The 16,581-nt window shown below is 36.8% G+C and overlaps 1 protein-coding gene across 2 annotated transcripts in view; it reads right to left on the minus strand.

Moving 5' to 3' along the window:
- The window catches only part of Papolg (poly(A) polymerase gamma), a 29,160-nt gene extending 17,848 nt beyond the window's left edge, over positions 1 to 11,312 (minus strand). The window contains exons 1-7 of one of the 2 annotated variants that reach the window (XM_004867243.3): positions 11,030 to 11,312; positions 7,476 to 7,637; positions 5,988 to 6,054; positions 3,945 to 4,026; positions 3,604 to 3,713; positions 2,654 to 2,707; positions 672 to 783 (exon numbers count right to left, since the gene is read on the minus strand). In XM_004867243.3, coding sequence (XP_004867300.1) covers positions 672 to 783; positions 2,654 to 2,707; positions 3,604 to 3,713; positions 3,945 to 4,026; positions 5,988 to 6,054; positions 7,476 to 7,637; positions 11,030 to 11,046 — 604 coding nt within the window. In that variant the 5' untranslated portion in view covers positions 11,047 to 11,312. The remainder of the gene's footprint in view (positions 1 to 671; positions 784 to 2,653; positions 2,708 to 3,603; positions 3,714 to 3,944; positions 4,027 to 5,987; positions 6,055 to 7,475; positions 7,638 to 11,029) is intronic. The other variant, XM_021246293.2, reaches the window with a different exon arrangement.
- Positions 11,313 to 16,581: the final 5,269 nt, after the last annotated feature.

Below are 16,581 nucleotides of genomic sequence, written 5' to 3' on the forward strand. Positions count from 1 at the left end.
AAAGCTATTCTTCATACAAAAAGCTTTATATTAAATTTATAATTGGTTTATTATAATTGGTACTGGTGTTTCTAAATGAGAAAATATTTTATTTGTAATATGGTAAATATTGACTAATATAACCCACATAAACAAAAGCATTTCACAATTTTTTGATTTTTGGTGGTGCTGTGGATTGAACCCAGGGCCTCACATGTGCTAGGTGAGTGCTGTATGAGCTATATCCCAGCCCTCACTTTGCAGTTCAATAAATTTTAGTAAGGGTTTAAAGAGGTCCTGACACCAGTTAAGTTTGTGAACCACAATTCTAAAAATGAAAAACCTTTCATGTAAATTTGCAGCTTTTAAGTTACTTAAATACAGTCATATTATCTGTATAAGAAAATTACAACTTTTTTTTAGTGCTGGGGATTGAACCCAGGGTCTCTCACATTTTAAGTATGTGCTCTACTATTGAGACCCATACCCCCAGCCAACATCACTTTTAATGAGTCAGTCCAATCTCTTAATAGCTGTCCAAAAAGAACCCCCGCATATATCTGAGATTTTTCAGAAGCTTACCATTTATGGATAATATTGTTTTTTTTGGTACCGGGGATTGAACTCGGGACCCTGCACTTGCGAGGCAAGCAGCGGAACCACTGAGCTAAATCCCTGGCCCAGAAGCTTACCATTTAGACTGCGAATACATCTTATATCAAGGCTTCTCAGGCGAGAGTCATCTCTTAGATCTAAATTATCTGATATGGTTTGTATTGCCAGTCTTGCAAAGACTAGATCAATCTTTGGAGAGAGAAAAGAGAGGAGAGAGAGAGAGAGAAATATTACTTTTTCTCTTTCTAGTCCATTTTCCCTCATCCCACCTCAAAAAATTATTAGTTTGGGAAGTTCTACCAATATTTCAAAAGGCATACATAGGGAATCTTGTGGAAAAATCACTGTGAAGTTTTAAGACTGTGAAGTTTAAGGTAGTGAAATTTTTTAATTAAGGAAAACATTTGGACTTTAGCATACATGCTGAACATTTAAAAAAAATCAAAATTATGAGTGAATTTCTACATAAAGGTGGTCTAACACACATTTACTATTACTCCTTTTTAAAATCCAACTAAAATAGGAAAATTTTGTTTAATGTTTAATTTTCATTTTAAAGGAATGACCTGCTTGCTAGAAGATAACAGTAAAAGCTATGAAAGCTGAAATGCAGATGGACAAGTGGTAGGTATCAGACTCAGTAGACCTAATAAAGCAGATATAAAATGATGAATACAGGAAATAAGGACAGGTGGTTATAAACACATCAATAAAAAGGAACACTTAGAAAATTAAAAAGTATTCTTAGAAATTAAAAATATGACAGTAGAAATGAAAAATAACAAAGTTTTAAAGATGAGATAACACCAAAGAGTAGAACTAAAACATAAAGATGTGCTTATTAAGTAGGAAGAAAGAGATGTTTAAAAATGCTGTTCTAAAGGCATTAAAATGTTAGGAGTCCAACAGAAAAAGAAAAAGAAAATAAAGACAGGAAGTCCAAGAGAATTTAATAAAAGTTCTAAGAACTGAAGGACAAAATTTCCAAATTCAGAGGATCACTGAATGCCTAGCACACTGGTTGAAAAGACAATTCTTATATTATCAAGAATTTTAAAATATGAAGAAGTTATGCTTCCTGAGACAAGGAGTGATTATATACAAAGAAAGAGAAATCAAAATGCTGTAACAATTCTCAATACACCACAGAAGCTAGAAGACAATGCAGAAAGGCCTTTAAAAGTCTTACTTAGAGGGCTGGGGATTTAGCTCAGTAGTTTCACCGCCTGCTGTGCAAGTGCAAAGACCCGAGTTTGATCCCCGGTACCAAAAAAAAACACAACGCAAAAAGTCTTACCTAGAATGCTATATACTCAAATTATCAAGTTAGTATGAGAACTGAAGACATTTTTAAACATACAAGGTATAAAAAAAGTGCTTTTTTTTCAGGCTAGTGGAGGAGCTCCAGTAAATAGAGTAAATCAAGAAAGAAAATTTAAGAAGGAAGCAAAAGAAAATTCCATGACAGTAAAGGAAGATGCCAGGATAGCTGTACATCAGTCATGAAAAACAATCAGCTTAGATCGGAACAGGTGAAAAGTGTCTGTAAGATTTTTTTTCAAGATGATAATAATTGATAAATCTAAATTTATTTCAAGAAGGTAGAGACAACTAACTAAGGAAGACTGGATTTAAGTTAGTCCTACGTATAAAAACAAACAAAACCCAAAACAATTAACTCCCAAGAAAAAAAGCGTATCAGCTAGCAAAGAATGGTATTTAGAAAAAAAAAAAAAAAAAAAGAATGGTATTTAGTATACTCAGTGTAACTATAAGGCAATAATTTATAAAACAGAATACTGCTCAAAACAAAATTATAATGATATCATTATTTTAGGAGATTATGGGAATGAGAAAGATGTATATCAAAAAATCATGGGAGTAGGAATGGAGATTGGTTCATTTTCCATCATGAACAAGAGAAATAGGAAAGAGGAAGGTGAGGGCCTCTTTAGACTGAATCTTCAAGATATGTGCTTGTTTAAGTTTCATTTAAAAACAAAACATAAACCTTATGGGCTAAAAGGTTCAAATATAAAGTCAAAAAAATATTAAATACCTCAATGCCATCGAACTCAAATTTTATAACAGGTACAAAAGCATCTTCGACAGCCTACAAAAGAGAGAAACAATTATAACACACAGTATAATCTTCTCTACTTTTATTTACTGCCAGTGAGTATCTTTGCTCCCAATTTGTATTTTAACACAATAAAAAAAGTGAAAATGTTCTTGGTCTTATATTCAGGTTAAGGACTTCTATTTTGTGACCTGTTATTAAAGATACACAATATGTCTATAGCAGTAGTTGTCTAAATTATTATCCTACTAAAAACATTCATCAGAAATTGGAAGGCAGGGATTGGGGACATAGCTCAATGGGTGCTGCACCTGCCTGGCAAGCACAAGGTCCTGAGTTCGATTCCCAGTACTGGGGAGAGGGGAGAAACTGGAAGGTAGAATTGCTGTCATCAGGGTACTAAGCATTTCCTGGGTCTAAATTGAAGACTGATTATTTAGAAAGAGCACTAGTGTTAGAAATTTAGAAATAATCAGAGCTCATGACTTAAAAAAAAATAGTACCTGTAGGGCTAAGGTACAATAAAGTACAAATTATTGGTACTGAAATTTTATTTGCTGAATTAGATATCCACATATAGTTACTAAAACAATAGCATCCACAATTTAACATGTATCAACTATCTATCAGATTTTAAATGGTTTATATAAATTATTTCATTAAAAAACCTTATAAAAGTTATCAACACATTTCTGTTCCATAGATGAGAAAATCAGCTCAAAAAGAGGTAACCTGACTAAAAATTAAGAGCTTAAACAAGATTCTAGATGCAAACCCAACTCTGCAACTATAAAGCCCATGTTCTTAATCTTTATGTGTTATTTTAACAAGATATATCAGCTTCTTAAAAGGTAATTCAATAATCATAAGCCTTAACTTTTAGAGGTATGTTACTAAGTTCAAAATATTAAATGCCAAAGAATACTTACTCTTAAGTTTCTAATGCCATCCTGGTGTTTCAATTTTTCAAAGAAAGACTGAAAAAAGTCAGATCTCTCTACATGTCGTGGAGCCACACAAAGTGCATCAATGTCAGCTCCTACAAATCAAAGTATTTCATATTAAGAAGAGTTATTATACATCATTTTCATTAAAGTTCATATAAGCATTCAGAACAAAGTATGAACTATAAATACAACAAAATGTTAACAGTGGTTAGCATTAAGTAGTGAGTCAATGGGAATTTTGTTCTTTTGTATTTTCTGTGAACAACAAAATACATGTTTATTAAAAAGTTCTTATTAGCAGATAATAACAGAAAAGCAATTACCTTTGGTGTGTACGCCAAGCCTATATGATCCAAATGTAAAAATTTTACCACCAACAGTAGCCACAACAGAAGGAGGAAGATTCTAAAATAAAATTAAGCAAAAAGTCAATCATTCAAGTTGTTTAACATAGAAAGTACCTAAATGCGTACTGCCTTTTATTAAGCAAATTAAATCCATATGGTACATTTATGTACGTTGGTATCATGAGATTTTTAAAAGTACTTCAGGGCTCTTTTGGCTGTCCTGAATAGAATGAAAAATATTCATTCTCACAGGAAAGACGAAACAGATTTATGTACACTACACATACCTACACTTTATCACACAAAAGAACATTTTTTTATCACCTGACCCTACTTGACCCCTCCAAATCCCTTTGGCTTTTTCACTTTCAACAGCCACCCAGGAACTCTTTACCAAACTAATGAAGTTTCAGCTCTTTACAATATAATACACTTGGCCAATTCCACCTCCCTTTTTTGTGACAGGTATGTTTAATTTCTTGACTCTAGCTCTACAACCTTTCTCAGGAAAGTGAAGAAATTCCTGACTGATGTCCTTATGAGAGCTAATCTAAAACTTTCAATTAACATTATTTGTATCACAATTAAACTGCCTATCATCTATTTTAACTCAGATATCTCAATCCACTTCAGTATCCATGCTTCAAAGAAAATATTTTTCCTATGACAAAAACCAAGTACCCCTTCTGATTTCCCTATTTCTATTCCTCATTATCTTTACTGCCCAAACCTATCTTTTTTTTGACTAAGTCTTGCTTTATATCCTTTATATTTGTTGCCTTCCTATTCAACTATTCCTCTAGGCTTATGCTCTTTAGTAGTTATTCTAAACTTTATCCTTGCTCGTAGTCTTTCATTTCTCCTACCTCTATGTTGCACAAAATTCACTGGCTAATGTTCTTTACTTATTCTATTATGTAGCTTTTTCACTCAAAAGTTGCCAGTGCATTTTTCCTGGCACTACCAAGGTTAAGGACTTTTGGACCTGCTACTGAAAATCTCCACAAAATGCTTCTTTTTCATTTTTTGGTACCGGGAATCGAACTCAGGGCCTTGTGTTTATTACCAGGCAGGCGCTGCACCACTGAGCTACATCCCTGAGCCCCACAAAATGCTTCTATGTACCTTCTTTTCTGAAGCTCCAGCTGCCAATTTATTTCATAACCCAATCTCCTTTCCACGTACTTGCCATTGTCCCAAAACAACAGGGTCAACTAATCTTGGACTTGAACTTCCAAAACTGTGAGCTAACCACACCTCTTTTCTTCTTAAGTAGCCTATCCCAGGTATTTTGTTACAGTGATGGAAAGCTGATGAATATAGTTACCACCCAATTGAAAATGTTCTACCCAATTTTAGTACAACCTCAGAAATAACTTTCATAGCAATGATTGTGAGAGAATAATGAAACTTTTATTTAAAACATTCTTGAAAATAAGGAAAAATAAATTACACAAGAAAATTGTTATATAATTATAAATTAGGGTTTGCAAAAGCCTATGTCAGGAGGCAAGCACACATGCAAATAAGAGCCCAACATAAGAAATACAAGATCTGATAAATGGCAGTCACCTGGTCAGTACAGGTAAGAGTGGAGCAGTGCTGTGAGGCACTGGAGGGCAGCAGCCCAATCTTACTCAAGACAATTTCTGCTATGCACAAAAACAGGTCAGTGCTACCACATATTATTTCATAATAAGCCTAAGACCTGTCTTTTTAAGTAAAATCTCCTGATATTTACATTTTGGTCCACTACATTTGGATCAAACAAGACTTTTATGTAGACATGTAGCTAATTAGGCTACCTCTAGGGTAAACCCTCATCTACTTAGAAATTCAAGTGTCTAGACGAATTCATTTCCAGGTTCTAATGTATTTCAGATTAATGCATCAATTAATTTCTGTGTGTAAATATGATCAATTTCTTTAGGCTTGCAAATTCTCAACTCTTACATCTTATTGTCAGGATGAATGACCAGGATATACTGAAACAAAGAATTCCATGTAGTATAGTCTTACCTTGCTCTCACTGACATCAGAAATCCATTCTTTTACTAAATTGTTCAATTTGCCAAGAACAACCAGCCTACAATAAAAAAAAAAGATTAAAACTTTAAACTGTAGATTAAAATGGAAAACAAACACTATTAAAGAAATGAACATACAGGCAGTATCAGGGTGTTGGGACTAGGGTAAAAGCATATTGTATATGTGCCAATGCTATCATATATGCTGATACACAGCAGCACATCTTTGGTGTTCTTAGATCCCTAAGAGTGCCAAAAAGACAATACATGTGATAATAGTATTTTGGGTCTTTGAGCTATTTTCAAAAATCAAAAAAACCTAATTAAAATCAAAAAGTTATCTTAACTGAGGCCACAGACTCCAACTGAACTGTCAATTTTCTTTGCCTTACTATGGAATTAAATCAATTCAATGTGGCTCTAGAGACTAGGATTCTTTCACTGCTTATCCTATGTCTTTGGGAAAATTAAAAATAGATAAATTATTGACTTTTTATGAAATAATATTTAATAAAAGCAGTTTGGCATATTTAAACAAATCTGCAATCAAGGTATAAACAAATTCACATTAAAAAAGAAAAGCAGGGTTTAGGCATCTCAAAGATAGCATGCAAAACTCCTGATGTGTCCAAACTTGCTTCTCCCTCAGTCTTCTCCAGAAAACGAAACTCCATCCTTTAAGGTGCTGAGACTAAAAACCTTGGCATTATCTTTGAAAACTCTCTAACATTCAGTCATTAAACAACCCTACCTTTAAAACATATCCAGAAGTCTACTACTACTTATCACCTCTACAGCCCTTGTCCAGGTGGCAGGCACCATCCTTTCCTTCTGAGATTATCAGAATGGCCCTTGAATCCCACTTCAAACTATTCTCAAAACAGAGTGAATGTATTAAGACATTAGCCAAATCATATCAATCTTCTACTCAAAACTCTCATAGCTTCTCATTTCACTCAGAATAAAATAAAATGTTTCTAATACCTCAGTTATTGTAAGGTCCTCAGTGCCCTTGCCCTCCCTCCAAGCTCCCCTCCACTTCACTTTCTTTTAAGCTCAACTTTCCCCACTTATTTACAGTTTTAGATATCCAGGATCTGAATTTACTATGTACTCCTCAAACATACCAGGTATATTATCTCAGGCTTTCTACCACAGTGCTTTTTCTCAAGTACCACAATCTCCTTCACCTTCAAATTTTTCCTTGTCGTTTTCTCAATGACACATTCTCTGGAAACCTCTCCCCAGCTTTATTTTCTGATTGGCAGTTATTATGTAACACTGCATTTATTTTACTTATTTGACTAATTGTCAATCTCCTCTAAACTCCACCTAAAATGTAAGCTCCAGGACAGCCAAGCATTTTCTTCTTTTTGACATTTTGTATTCCTAGGCAGCACACAGTGAGTATTCAGTATGTTTGTAGAATTAACAATTAGGTAATATACTATAAAATATTTTATAGTTTTCAATTTCATACCTGTGATTCAATTCTTCTTCATCTTCAAACACTCCAAAAGGTTTCATGGCATCAATTAATTTCTGTGTGTAAATATGATCAATTTCTTTAGGACACGCCAAACTAATTGGAGAGGTAATTCCATAATGTTTTTGTTGACGCTGGCTGTCCAGCATGGTGTTTCTGTTCAGGGAAAAAGAAACAGTAAAAAATTTAAAGTCATATTATAATGAAACATCAAATTTCTCAATCCACTCACATTAATTAAGCTACCTTAAAAGTTTATTTAATACTAACAGTTGGGACAAACATTTTTTCAAAAAAGAAAACAATGGATATTTTATGTTTGTTTATGAAGGGCTATTCATACTGCCTCCAGCTTTCATGGTTAGGATGTCTTTGCAAGCCAAAAGCAGCATGTGCTGGCATTGGGACAACTGTACCACCACCACTCAGTTCAAATGCAAAGAGCATGAATGGGATCTCTGCCAGGGTCCCGTTCACTACATCCTGCAGACCCAAGTCAAGTACCATCTAGAATCTAGAATCTGGAAAGCAGTCAAACACTTAAAAGAAACCTCTTGATATAAACAATTGTTTTTTTCTCCCTAAGTAACAAAAACATCCCATTAGAAGGTCCTTGTGAAATAATCCAGCTTTAAAAAAGAAATTATAACTAGATTTATCCTTGGGAAACCCACATTAACACATTTTGCTTGAATCAGAATGTATAGTCCTAACATTTTGTGACTCTAATTAACTGTTCTCTTCATTGTAGACTGGTACTCATACCATTTTCACACTGCATAATTATCAAGTTCTTTACACTAAATGGCAACCTTTTATAGGATACAATGAAAGTGATCCTCCATAGACCCTAGCCTTCAGTGAAGTACAAGACAATTCCTGAGGTTTGGAGCTTACACAAACCAATGTTTTCAAAATAAATTTTGGGACTGACAAGGATTGTACAGTTTTATTTTACTATGAAAGCAAAGTGAAAACAAACACCAACTAACTCTAACCAACTAACCCTAACATCTACCATCATGGTGTCACAAAGGGCCTTTCATACCAATAGTAAGAATGTAATCACAAAATAAAAAGCAGTCTTTTAACTTGAATACCTTAGCCCTAATTAAAAAATAACACACAAGGGGACTGAGACATGAAGGTTAATGGGTACAGGGCTGCAGTTGGATAGGAGGATTAACCTCTAAGGTTCTATGGCACAGTGGGACAACTGTGATTGATGACAATTGTGTATAGATTTCAGAATAGTGAAAATTTGAATGATCCCAACAAATGTCTTAAGATGATGAATATTCCTATTTACCATTTATCACTACCTACTCTATACTTGAAATGTCACACTGCACCCATAAATATGTACTATGCATTAAAAAATTTAAAACCACAAAAACTATAATAATGCTTGTTTTTAGATTTTAACTGGACAAAACATTACGTTATCACTACTAAGTCCACAAGAGTAAGGCATACTCTTCAGTTAAAGATTTCATTAGGTAGATGCAAGGAGGTGGGAGGGAGGGAAAGGGGATGTAAAAAGAATCAGGATGTGCTATGTACATGTACCAACTTTCCATGATGAATGTAATCACTATATACTGCAAATATGTGCTAATAAAAATTTTTAAAGATTCCATTAGGTAGGATGAGAGAAGAATCAAGGAGCGATAAAATAGCCTATACCTCCAAAATGACTCAAAGAAAAGGGTAACAGCCATACTAGTTACTTTAATTTCTCTCTGATATTTACTTTGCAGTAGAACAAAACTTGTTATTTCAGATTGTATTTGTCTATAAAGATTTGGCTTTCTATATTCAAAGAGCTACAGAGGTTTTTTGGTATTATGTTTATATGTATATGATAATAGGTCGGACAGACTGATTCCTGACAAATGATCATTCAATTAATCAACAATAATTCTGAGGAAGGTCTCAAGTAAGTGCTATTTTACAGGCAAAAACCTGAGGTTTCAAGAGAGAAAAGAGCCAGAAACTGAACTACTAAGCCTCTTTACTCCATGCTCCTCTCCAAAACTACTTCAGTTCAGCTACTATGATCCTAGGTCTCAATTAAAAAAAAAACCCACAAAATAAACAAAAACAGGTGTGGTGGTGCACACCTGTAATACCAGTCACTCTAGGAGCCTGAGGCAGGAGGATCACAAGATTGAGCCCAGCCTGGGGAACTTAGGGAAGTCTTGTCTCAAAAAAAAACACAACACTAAAAAGGGGCTGGAGAATGTAGCTTAGTGTGAAGGCCTTGGGTTTAATCCCCAGATTGAGGGGTGGGGTTAGCTATCTAGGTCCCTACTGGCCCTAAAATCCCAAATTTAGGGTTTTAACCTCTCTCATCTTATCAGGGAAAAAACAAAAACAAAATAACTCTCCATCAATATCACTCATAGCCAAACACCCTGGAGACAGTCCAGTACAATGTACAAGGAGACATGTATAAGAATGTTCATTGCCACACTGAAACTTAAAAACTTTGAAATAACCTATAATTGTCACTAATAGGAAAAGGACTAAATTAGAGGGTAACCCTACAATTGAATACAACACATTAGTTAATATGAATTAATTAGAACTGAAACTACTAACAGAGCTCAGATACCACGTTGCTCCAAAGAAGCAAACTGTCGAATGACAAGTGTGATATTAGTTATATGAAGTTTAAAAACAAGTAAAACAATGGCAGCTATTATAGACAAATGCATATATAGTAACAGCATTAAAAATGCCACAACAATAAACATCAAATTCAGGACAGTCAGGATCTCCGAAGGGGACCAGAGCAGGTGATAGGAGAGTCCTTCAGATGTATCAGGAATGCCTTTTAAAAAAAAAAAATACATAGGTACAAACACACCACGTTATTCTTTGGGAGAAACGGGTGGTGGCTATACAAACGGTGTTTGTTATCCTGTCTTTTTCTGTACATTTATTTCCTAATAAATCGAAACGTAAGATGGTATAACAAAATCTTGGCAAACACAAAAACTGTTTCTGACTTGTCAAAGTATGAGCAGAAGGTACAGACGGGTAGATATTGTGGTTAGGTGGGGAGGTAGGGGGGCAGGATCTCGGTCTTTATCAGAGAACCCCCCTGGGCTGGACGGTCTTTTACTCCCGAGGACCTGAAGACAGCCAGTCCCGCTGGGAGGAGGGGGAGGCAGGGGGATGGTATTTGCGCCAATGCAGACAGAAGCAGACGGGCTTAGACAGTGCTGGAGGCAAGAGTGACCGACAATTTCTCCCCACGTACACTCGCGCTTCTCTCGCTCCTCATCCTTGTTTGAGGGCGTCCTCAGAGGTGGGACAGCCGGGGACAGATGGGGACTCCAGAGTCCCCGCGTCCGGGCAGGAGGAGCCAGGTGAGCTGCCGAGTCCAAGGGAGGTGCCCTTGCGGGCCGGCTGAGAGCGGGGAAGCAACCACCAGGGCACGCTGGGGTGCAAGGGGCAGGGAACGGAAACGGGGTCCCGAGACGACCACCTCAGCTCACCTCTCTCCACCTCGTCCTCAACCGCCGCCCCCCACCACTTACGCAGACATCTCTTTCATCGCTTCCTGCGCCTCCCTCCTGGCGAGTGTCTTTCACTCTGAAGTCTTTCCTGTTCCCGCTCTTCCCTTCTCCCTCTCTGTTTTCCTCTGGTCGCTTGTTGTAGCTCACTGGTTCGCTCACTCCCCCACTTACTATGACTGAGGCATCCAACCGAGTAGTGAAAACACCACAAAACCGGCTCTATTTATGACAATACGGCGCGGCCAACGCCAATATGGCGCCTCTTCCCAGCCTGCCTCTCGCGCCCTGCGGCCCCGCCCCTGAAGCCTTGGACCAGCCCTAGGCCACGCCCCCCACCTGCGGTTTCCCGGGAGGCGCGGACGGCCCCTCCCACGGGAGGGAGCACTTTCGCTTCGAGCAGTTCAGGAGACTCTTTTGTGTCTCCCTCTTTGTCCACCGGATTGTCAATTCTGGCAAACTTCTTGAAAGATAATTTATATATGTATATATATTTTTAAGAAGATTCCAGCTTACCTAACAAATTCTATTTTAGTTCTTCCATTATCCCACATCTTCAGTTAGTCATAGTGATATGTCATCAATCCACTTTTAAAGGGAATTTTGTTGCGTCAAAGGTCAAGGAACGTGCGACCTTAACACAATTATCCCAGGGAAAAGCAAGCTTGTAAATTAGAGGTTAACTGTTCACTTCACCTCTAAGTGCCACCCCCTGATTCATGACATTCTGACATTTGGCCGAGAGAGATTTAAACTAAGCGCTAGTAATATGCAGTAGGATAAATCCACGGCTGAGTCAAAATCTCACTTTCAAACACAGATCATGTTCTATGTGAGTGTGAGAATGAAAATGGGAAAAAATGACCAATTTTGAAGTGTTAGTGGGTAGAAATAATTTCTAATACTAACTCATTACAAAGAAAAGGTGTCAAGAAGCTGCTTATTCTTGGAATGTGATTCAGAGTACTGTAAATAGAGATTACTTGCTGAATAATTCATTTGTTTATTGAAAAATGTTTATTGAAAACTTGATCACTGTCAGGCACTATGGTATACACCAGGGACTTATTCTTTGGTGCGTGAAACCAGAAATGTTCTTAGTGGAGGCAACGTTAGATATAAGCGATATTCTCCTGCTGTAGAAGTCAAGCACATATTTACCATGTGTCAGGCACAGGACAAGCTTAATTCCCGCCCTCAAGAGGTTACTGTCCAATAGAGGAGAATGTATACACAGATCATTACAATATATTCTGTGATACTGATGGGATCAGAGTGAAAAGGGAGCTTCAAGAGGGCCATCTAAACTCCCTAGAAAAGGGGATGCTGAGAACAGGCATTGTATTCAGGTGGTGGGGAGAGAGCAAACTCTATTCTGGGCATTATAGAGTAATAGCCTTCATGGGCTCCATGCAAGGTAGACCCAGATTTGATTTCCAGTTTTGATATTCACTAGTTTTGTGACCTTTGAAACTTTTTTTTTTTATCAATCCGTGCTCAATAAAGAAACAGATTTAATGCAAGGATATACAAATATATAAGAATTTAAAAGACTGACTTTACAGTAGCTACCTGCAGTGAAGCACAGAAAAGTGCAAAAGGGCTCTCGGCGCTGGAGATCCAAAGGATCCAGTCGAAGGTTGAAGGCCTGGAGTTTTCTGTGGAGTCCTGTGTGAGTCGGTATCAGCAAGCTGAAGTCTGCACTGGAAGCCAGAAGGTACATGACATCCAACGTGAAGACTGGTGCTCCTCTGAAGAAACAGAAGCAAGGCTCTCTTCTTCGTTTCTCTTTTATACTATTCAGGAGCCAATCCTCCCTAGGGTGGATCTTCCACACCCTATGCTGATCCAATTTAGTTGAGTATTTCTTATTTAAATTGACACAATCAGTTAGCTATTTATTACATTAAATTTTTTTTATTTTAAAAAATATTTTATTTTGCACATATATCATAATACATCTTTATCCTTTTTGGAGAACATTTTTAAAAAGCTTTACAGTTAATCTTTAAATTTTGTTGTTTGTTTATTTTAGCAGGGCACAGTGGTCCGTGTCTGTAATCCTATCACTTTCTGAGCAGGTGAGGCTGGGAGACTGCAAGTTTGACCCCAACTCAGGGAAGTTCTCACTTTAGCAAGACTCTATCTCAAGACCAAAAAAAAAAGGAGACTTAGCTTATCACAGAGGTTCTGGGTTCAATCCCCAGTGTACCCCACACCCCTCTTTAAATCGGGTATAGTGGCACAGGCTCCTAATCCCATCACTCTGGGAGACTGAGGTGAGAGGATTGTAAATTCAAGTCCAGTGTGTGTAATTTAAAGACTTAGCTAGACCTTGTCTCAAAATGAAAAAAATAAAGAAAAGTAAGGCTCTGTATGAAGGCCTTGGATTCACTCCCCAGTACCAAAACAAATACCTCCCCCCTCAAAAAAACACAAAACAACAAAAACAAAAAAGTTTCCTCAAGTGTAAAATGAAGATAATAGGGTTATAAGAGAATCAAATAGGAAGAATAAAATCCAGACATGCAGGAATTAGCACTTTACCTTCAAAAGCTTAATTTTTGACTTTGATCCCCTTATTATTCTTCTGAGTTAGCAGACAATGTTCTTTGTTGTGCTATACACCTCCCATTCTTCAAAAATGCCAGAGAACTTGGAGAGAGAGGGCAGATTGGGCATATCTGGTCCTGGGCCACCTTCCTGTCCTCTTGGCACCCAGACTTAGAGGTTCTCTGCTGAATCATGTTATGTCCGGGGTTCACTGTAAGGGGCTGTGGTCTTCTCGGCCCAGCCCACCACAGAGCTAGTTCTTTCCACCTCTCCCTGTCTCCCCCATAGCTTTGGGTATCTTGCCGCGTGGGAGACAGAAAGCCTCCTTTCCTCAAGTTTTCTAACTAAGGTATTTGTTTCTAACTGCTTAGACTTCTCTTCAAGGATTAGTCTTGTTTCAAGCACAAAAGCCAGAAAGACTTGTGGTCTGATTCTGCTGTCTGGCTAGTGTAGTGCACTTAGCACAGTGCTAGGCATATATGGACTCAATAAATTTAACTGTCAATAAACTTTACACTGATTGTCCAAATTTTCATCTCATTTTTTTCTCTTTATATATTTATTCTTGAAATATTTATTTTCTTTCCTTCATTTTTTCCTTTACCTGTACAGAATGCGTCATTTGTAATTATCTGCTACGACAATTTGGAAGGGAGATGGACTCTGCTTTTAATCCTAATATTTTAGTAAAATTATAGGTGTTTCAAATATAGTTTTATTTTTTAAAATTAAAATTATTTTATTTAGATTTAAAATTTTTTATTAGTACATGTTTGTAGTATGTAATGATTATACTCATTGTGAGGAGTTGGTACATGCACATAAAGCATCTTAATTTGTCAGGCATGATAGTACACGCCCGTAATCTCAGCACTCAGGGGAGTGGGGCAGGAGGATCGCCTGGAATCTGAGGCCAGCCTGGGCTACACAGTGAGTTCAAGGCCAGCCTGAACTGCATAGTGAGACCCTGTCTCAAAAAAAAAAAAAAAAAAATCTTAATTCTTTTTACTTCTTCCCCTCCCCTCTTACCTCCTCCCTTCATCTTTTGGTTCCCCTTCCCATTTCAAATAGAGCTTTAAACCTGTATCTAATAATCAAAGTCAATACCAGAAAATTTGTTTTCATTCCCCTTTACATAATTTGTGGTTTGGAATGTTTTACTTGCTTTCTTCCCATTTTCCTGTTTGTTAATTTATATGAGATTGAATACCTAACCGCCATTTCAATAAAGACCTTTTTCTTGTTGATTTCTCTCCAATCCCTATTTAAATAAGAACACTTTCCTTTTTTCAGTATATATTATAGCTGTATTTGTTAAGCTAATATTTTTCAAATTTCAAAAGTAATCCATGCTCAAAAAAGAGGCATATATCCCTCCCTTCTTTCACTCCAGTTTCTCCTCCCCCAGGAGAGCCATTATTAACAGCTTCTAATACCCCAAATCACTTATAAACATGTACCAGAGGTTTTATTTTATTTATTTATTTATTTATTTATTTATTTATTTATTTATTTATTTATTTATTTTGTACTGAGAATCAAACTCAAGGACTCAGGCTTGCTAGGCAGATGGTACACTGCTGAGCTACATTCCTGGCCCTATTTTTATGTTTTTTTATTTTTTATTTTTTTGGTACCAGGGATTGAACTCGGGACCTTGCACTTGCAAGGCAGGCAGCAGCACCACTGAGCTAAATCCCCGGCCCTTTATGTTTTTTGATTTTGAAAACATGGGATCATATCATGCACATCCTGGTGTGTGTGTGCACGTTTGTGTGCATGTGTGTGTGTGTTTGTGTGCGTGTATGTGTGCACACGTGTGTATGTGTGTGTATGGTACTGGGAATTGCACCCAAAGCCTTCGGACTCAACTATATCCTGGCCTTTAAAAATTTTTAAATCTAGAGACAAGGTTTCACAGCCCAGACTGGGCTTGAATTTGTGATCCTCTTGCCTCAGCCCCCAGAGTGCTGGGATTATAGGTGTGTCTCATGATGCCTGGTCCTTGCTTAAAACAAATCAAAACAGTTCAAGATTATGCGCACTTTTCCATGTTGGCAAATATTATGAGTTGAATTGTGTTCCTTCAAGTTTCATGTGCTGAAGTCCTAACCCACTGTCCCTCAGAATGTAATTGTATTTGAAGATAGGATCTTTAGAGAAGTAATTAAGTTAAGATGATGTCATTAGTGTGGGTCTCATGATGGGAGTGGTGTCCTTATGGATGAAGCTGGACTCTGATGTGGAGAAGGGAGGCCATTCGAAGGCACTGGGAGAAGTCAGCCATCTACAAGCCAAGGAGAGAGGCCTCCGAAGAAGCCAACCCTGGGAACACTTTGCCTAGATGTCTAGTTTCTAGAACTTGAGAAAATAAATTTCTGTTATTTAAACCACCCCAAAAATACTTTATTATGGCAGCTCTAGCAGACTAATTCAGTAAATGTACACATACTTGGTTCTTTTGGAATAATAGCATGGTATTCTTTGTTGTAGGTAATAGGTAACCCATTATCATAATGTATTTAACTATTTTTCCACTGACTCAAATTTGTTTATATTATAAATACTTCTGTAATAAACATCCTTACATATGTCTCTTCTGTACTCATGTCACTAGTCATCAGATAATTTTATGTTTGAGATGGGGTCTCTCTGTGTTAGCCAGGCTGCTCTCAGACTCTTGGGTCAAGTGATCCGCCCACCTAAGCCTCCGGAGTAGATGGAACTGCAGTGTGTGCCACCATGTCAGCTCATCTGAGAGATTTCTAATGATGGAATTATTGCATCAAAGGGTATTTATATTAAAAATAAAATCTATGTATTCCCAATTGTCATTTAAAAAGGCTATACCAATATATACTGCAATAACATTTGTATGGGATAGTCTATTTTCTTCAACCCACACAGAAATGTTAGGTTGATAATACTTTTTATACTTATGGAAATTATAGATGTGCAAAAAATAAAATGGCATAATAGATACCATAGATTTACCATCTAGATTTGATTTTGTAAAACATTCT

Source organism: Heterocephalus glaber, unplaced genomic scaffold, assembly GCF_053883595.1.
Source record: "Heterocephalus glaber isolate CG9 unplaced genomic scaffold, H.glaber_assembly_v1.0 deba00001457, whole genome shotgun sequence".
Lineage (NCBI taxonomy): Eukaryota > Metazoa > Chordata > Mammalia > Rodentia > Bathyergidae > Heterocephalus > Heterocephalus glaber.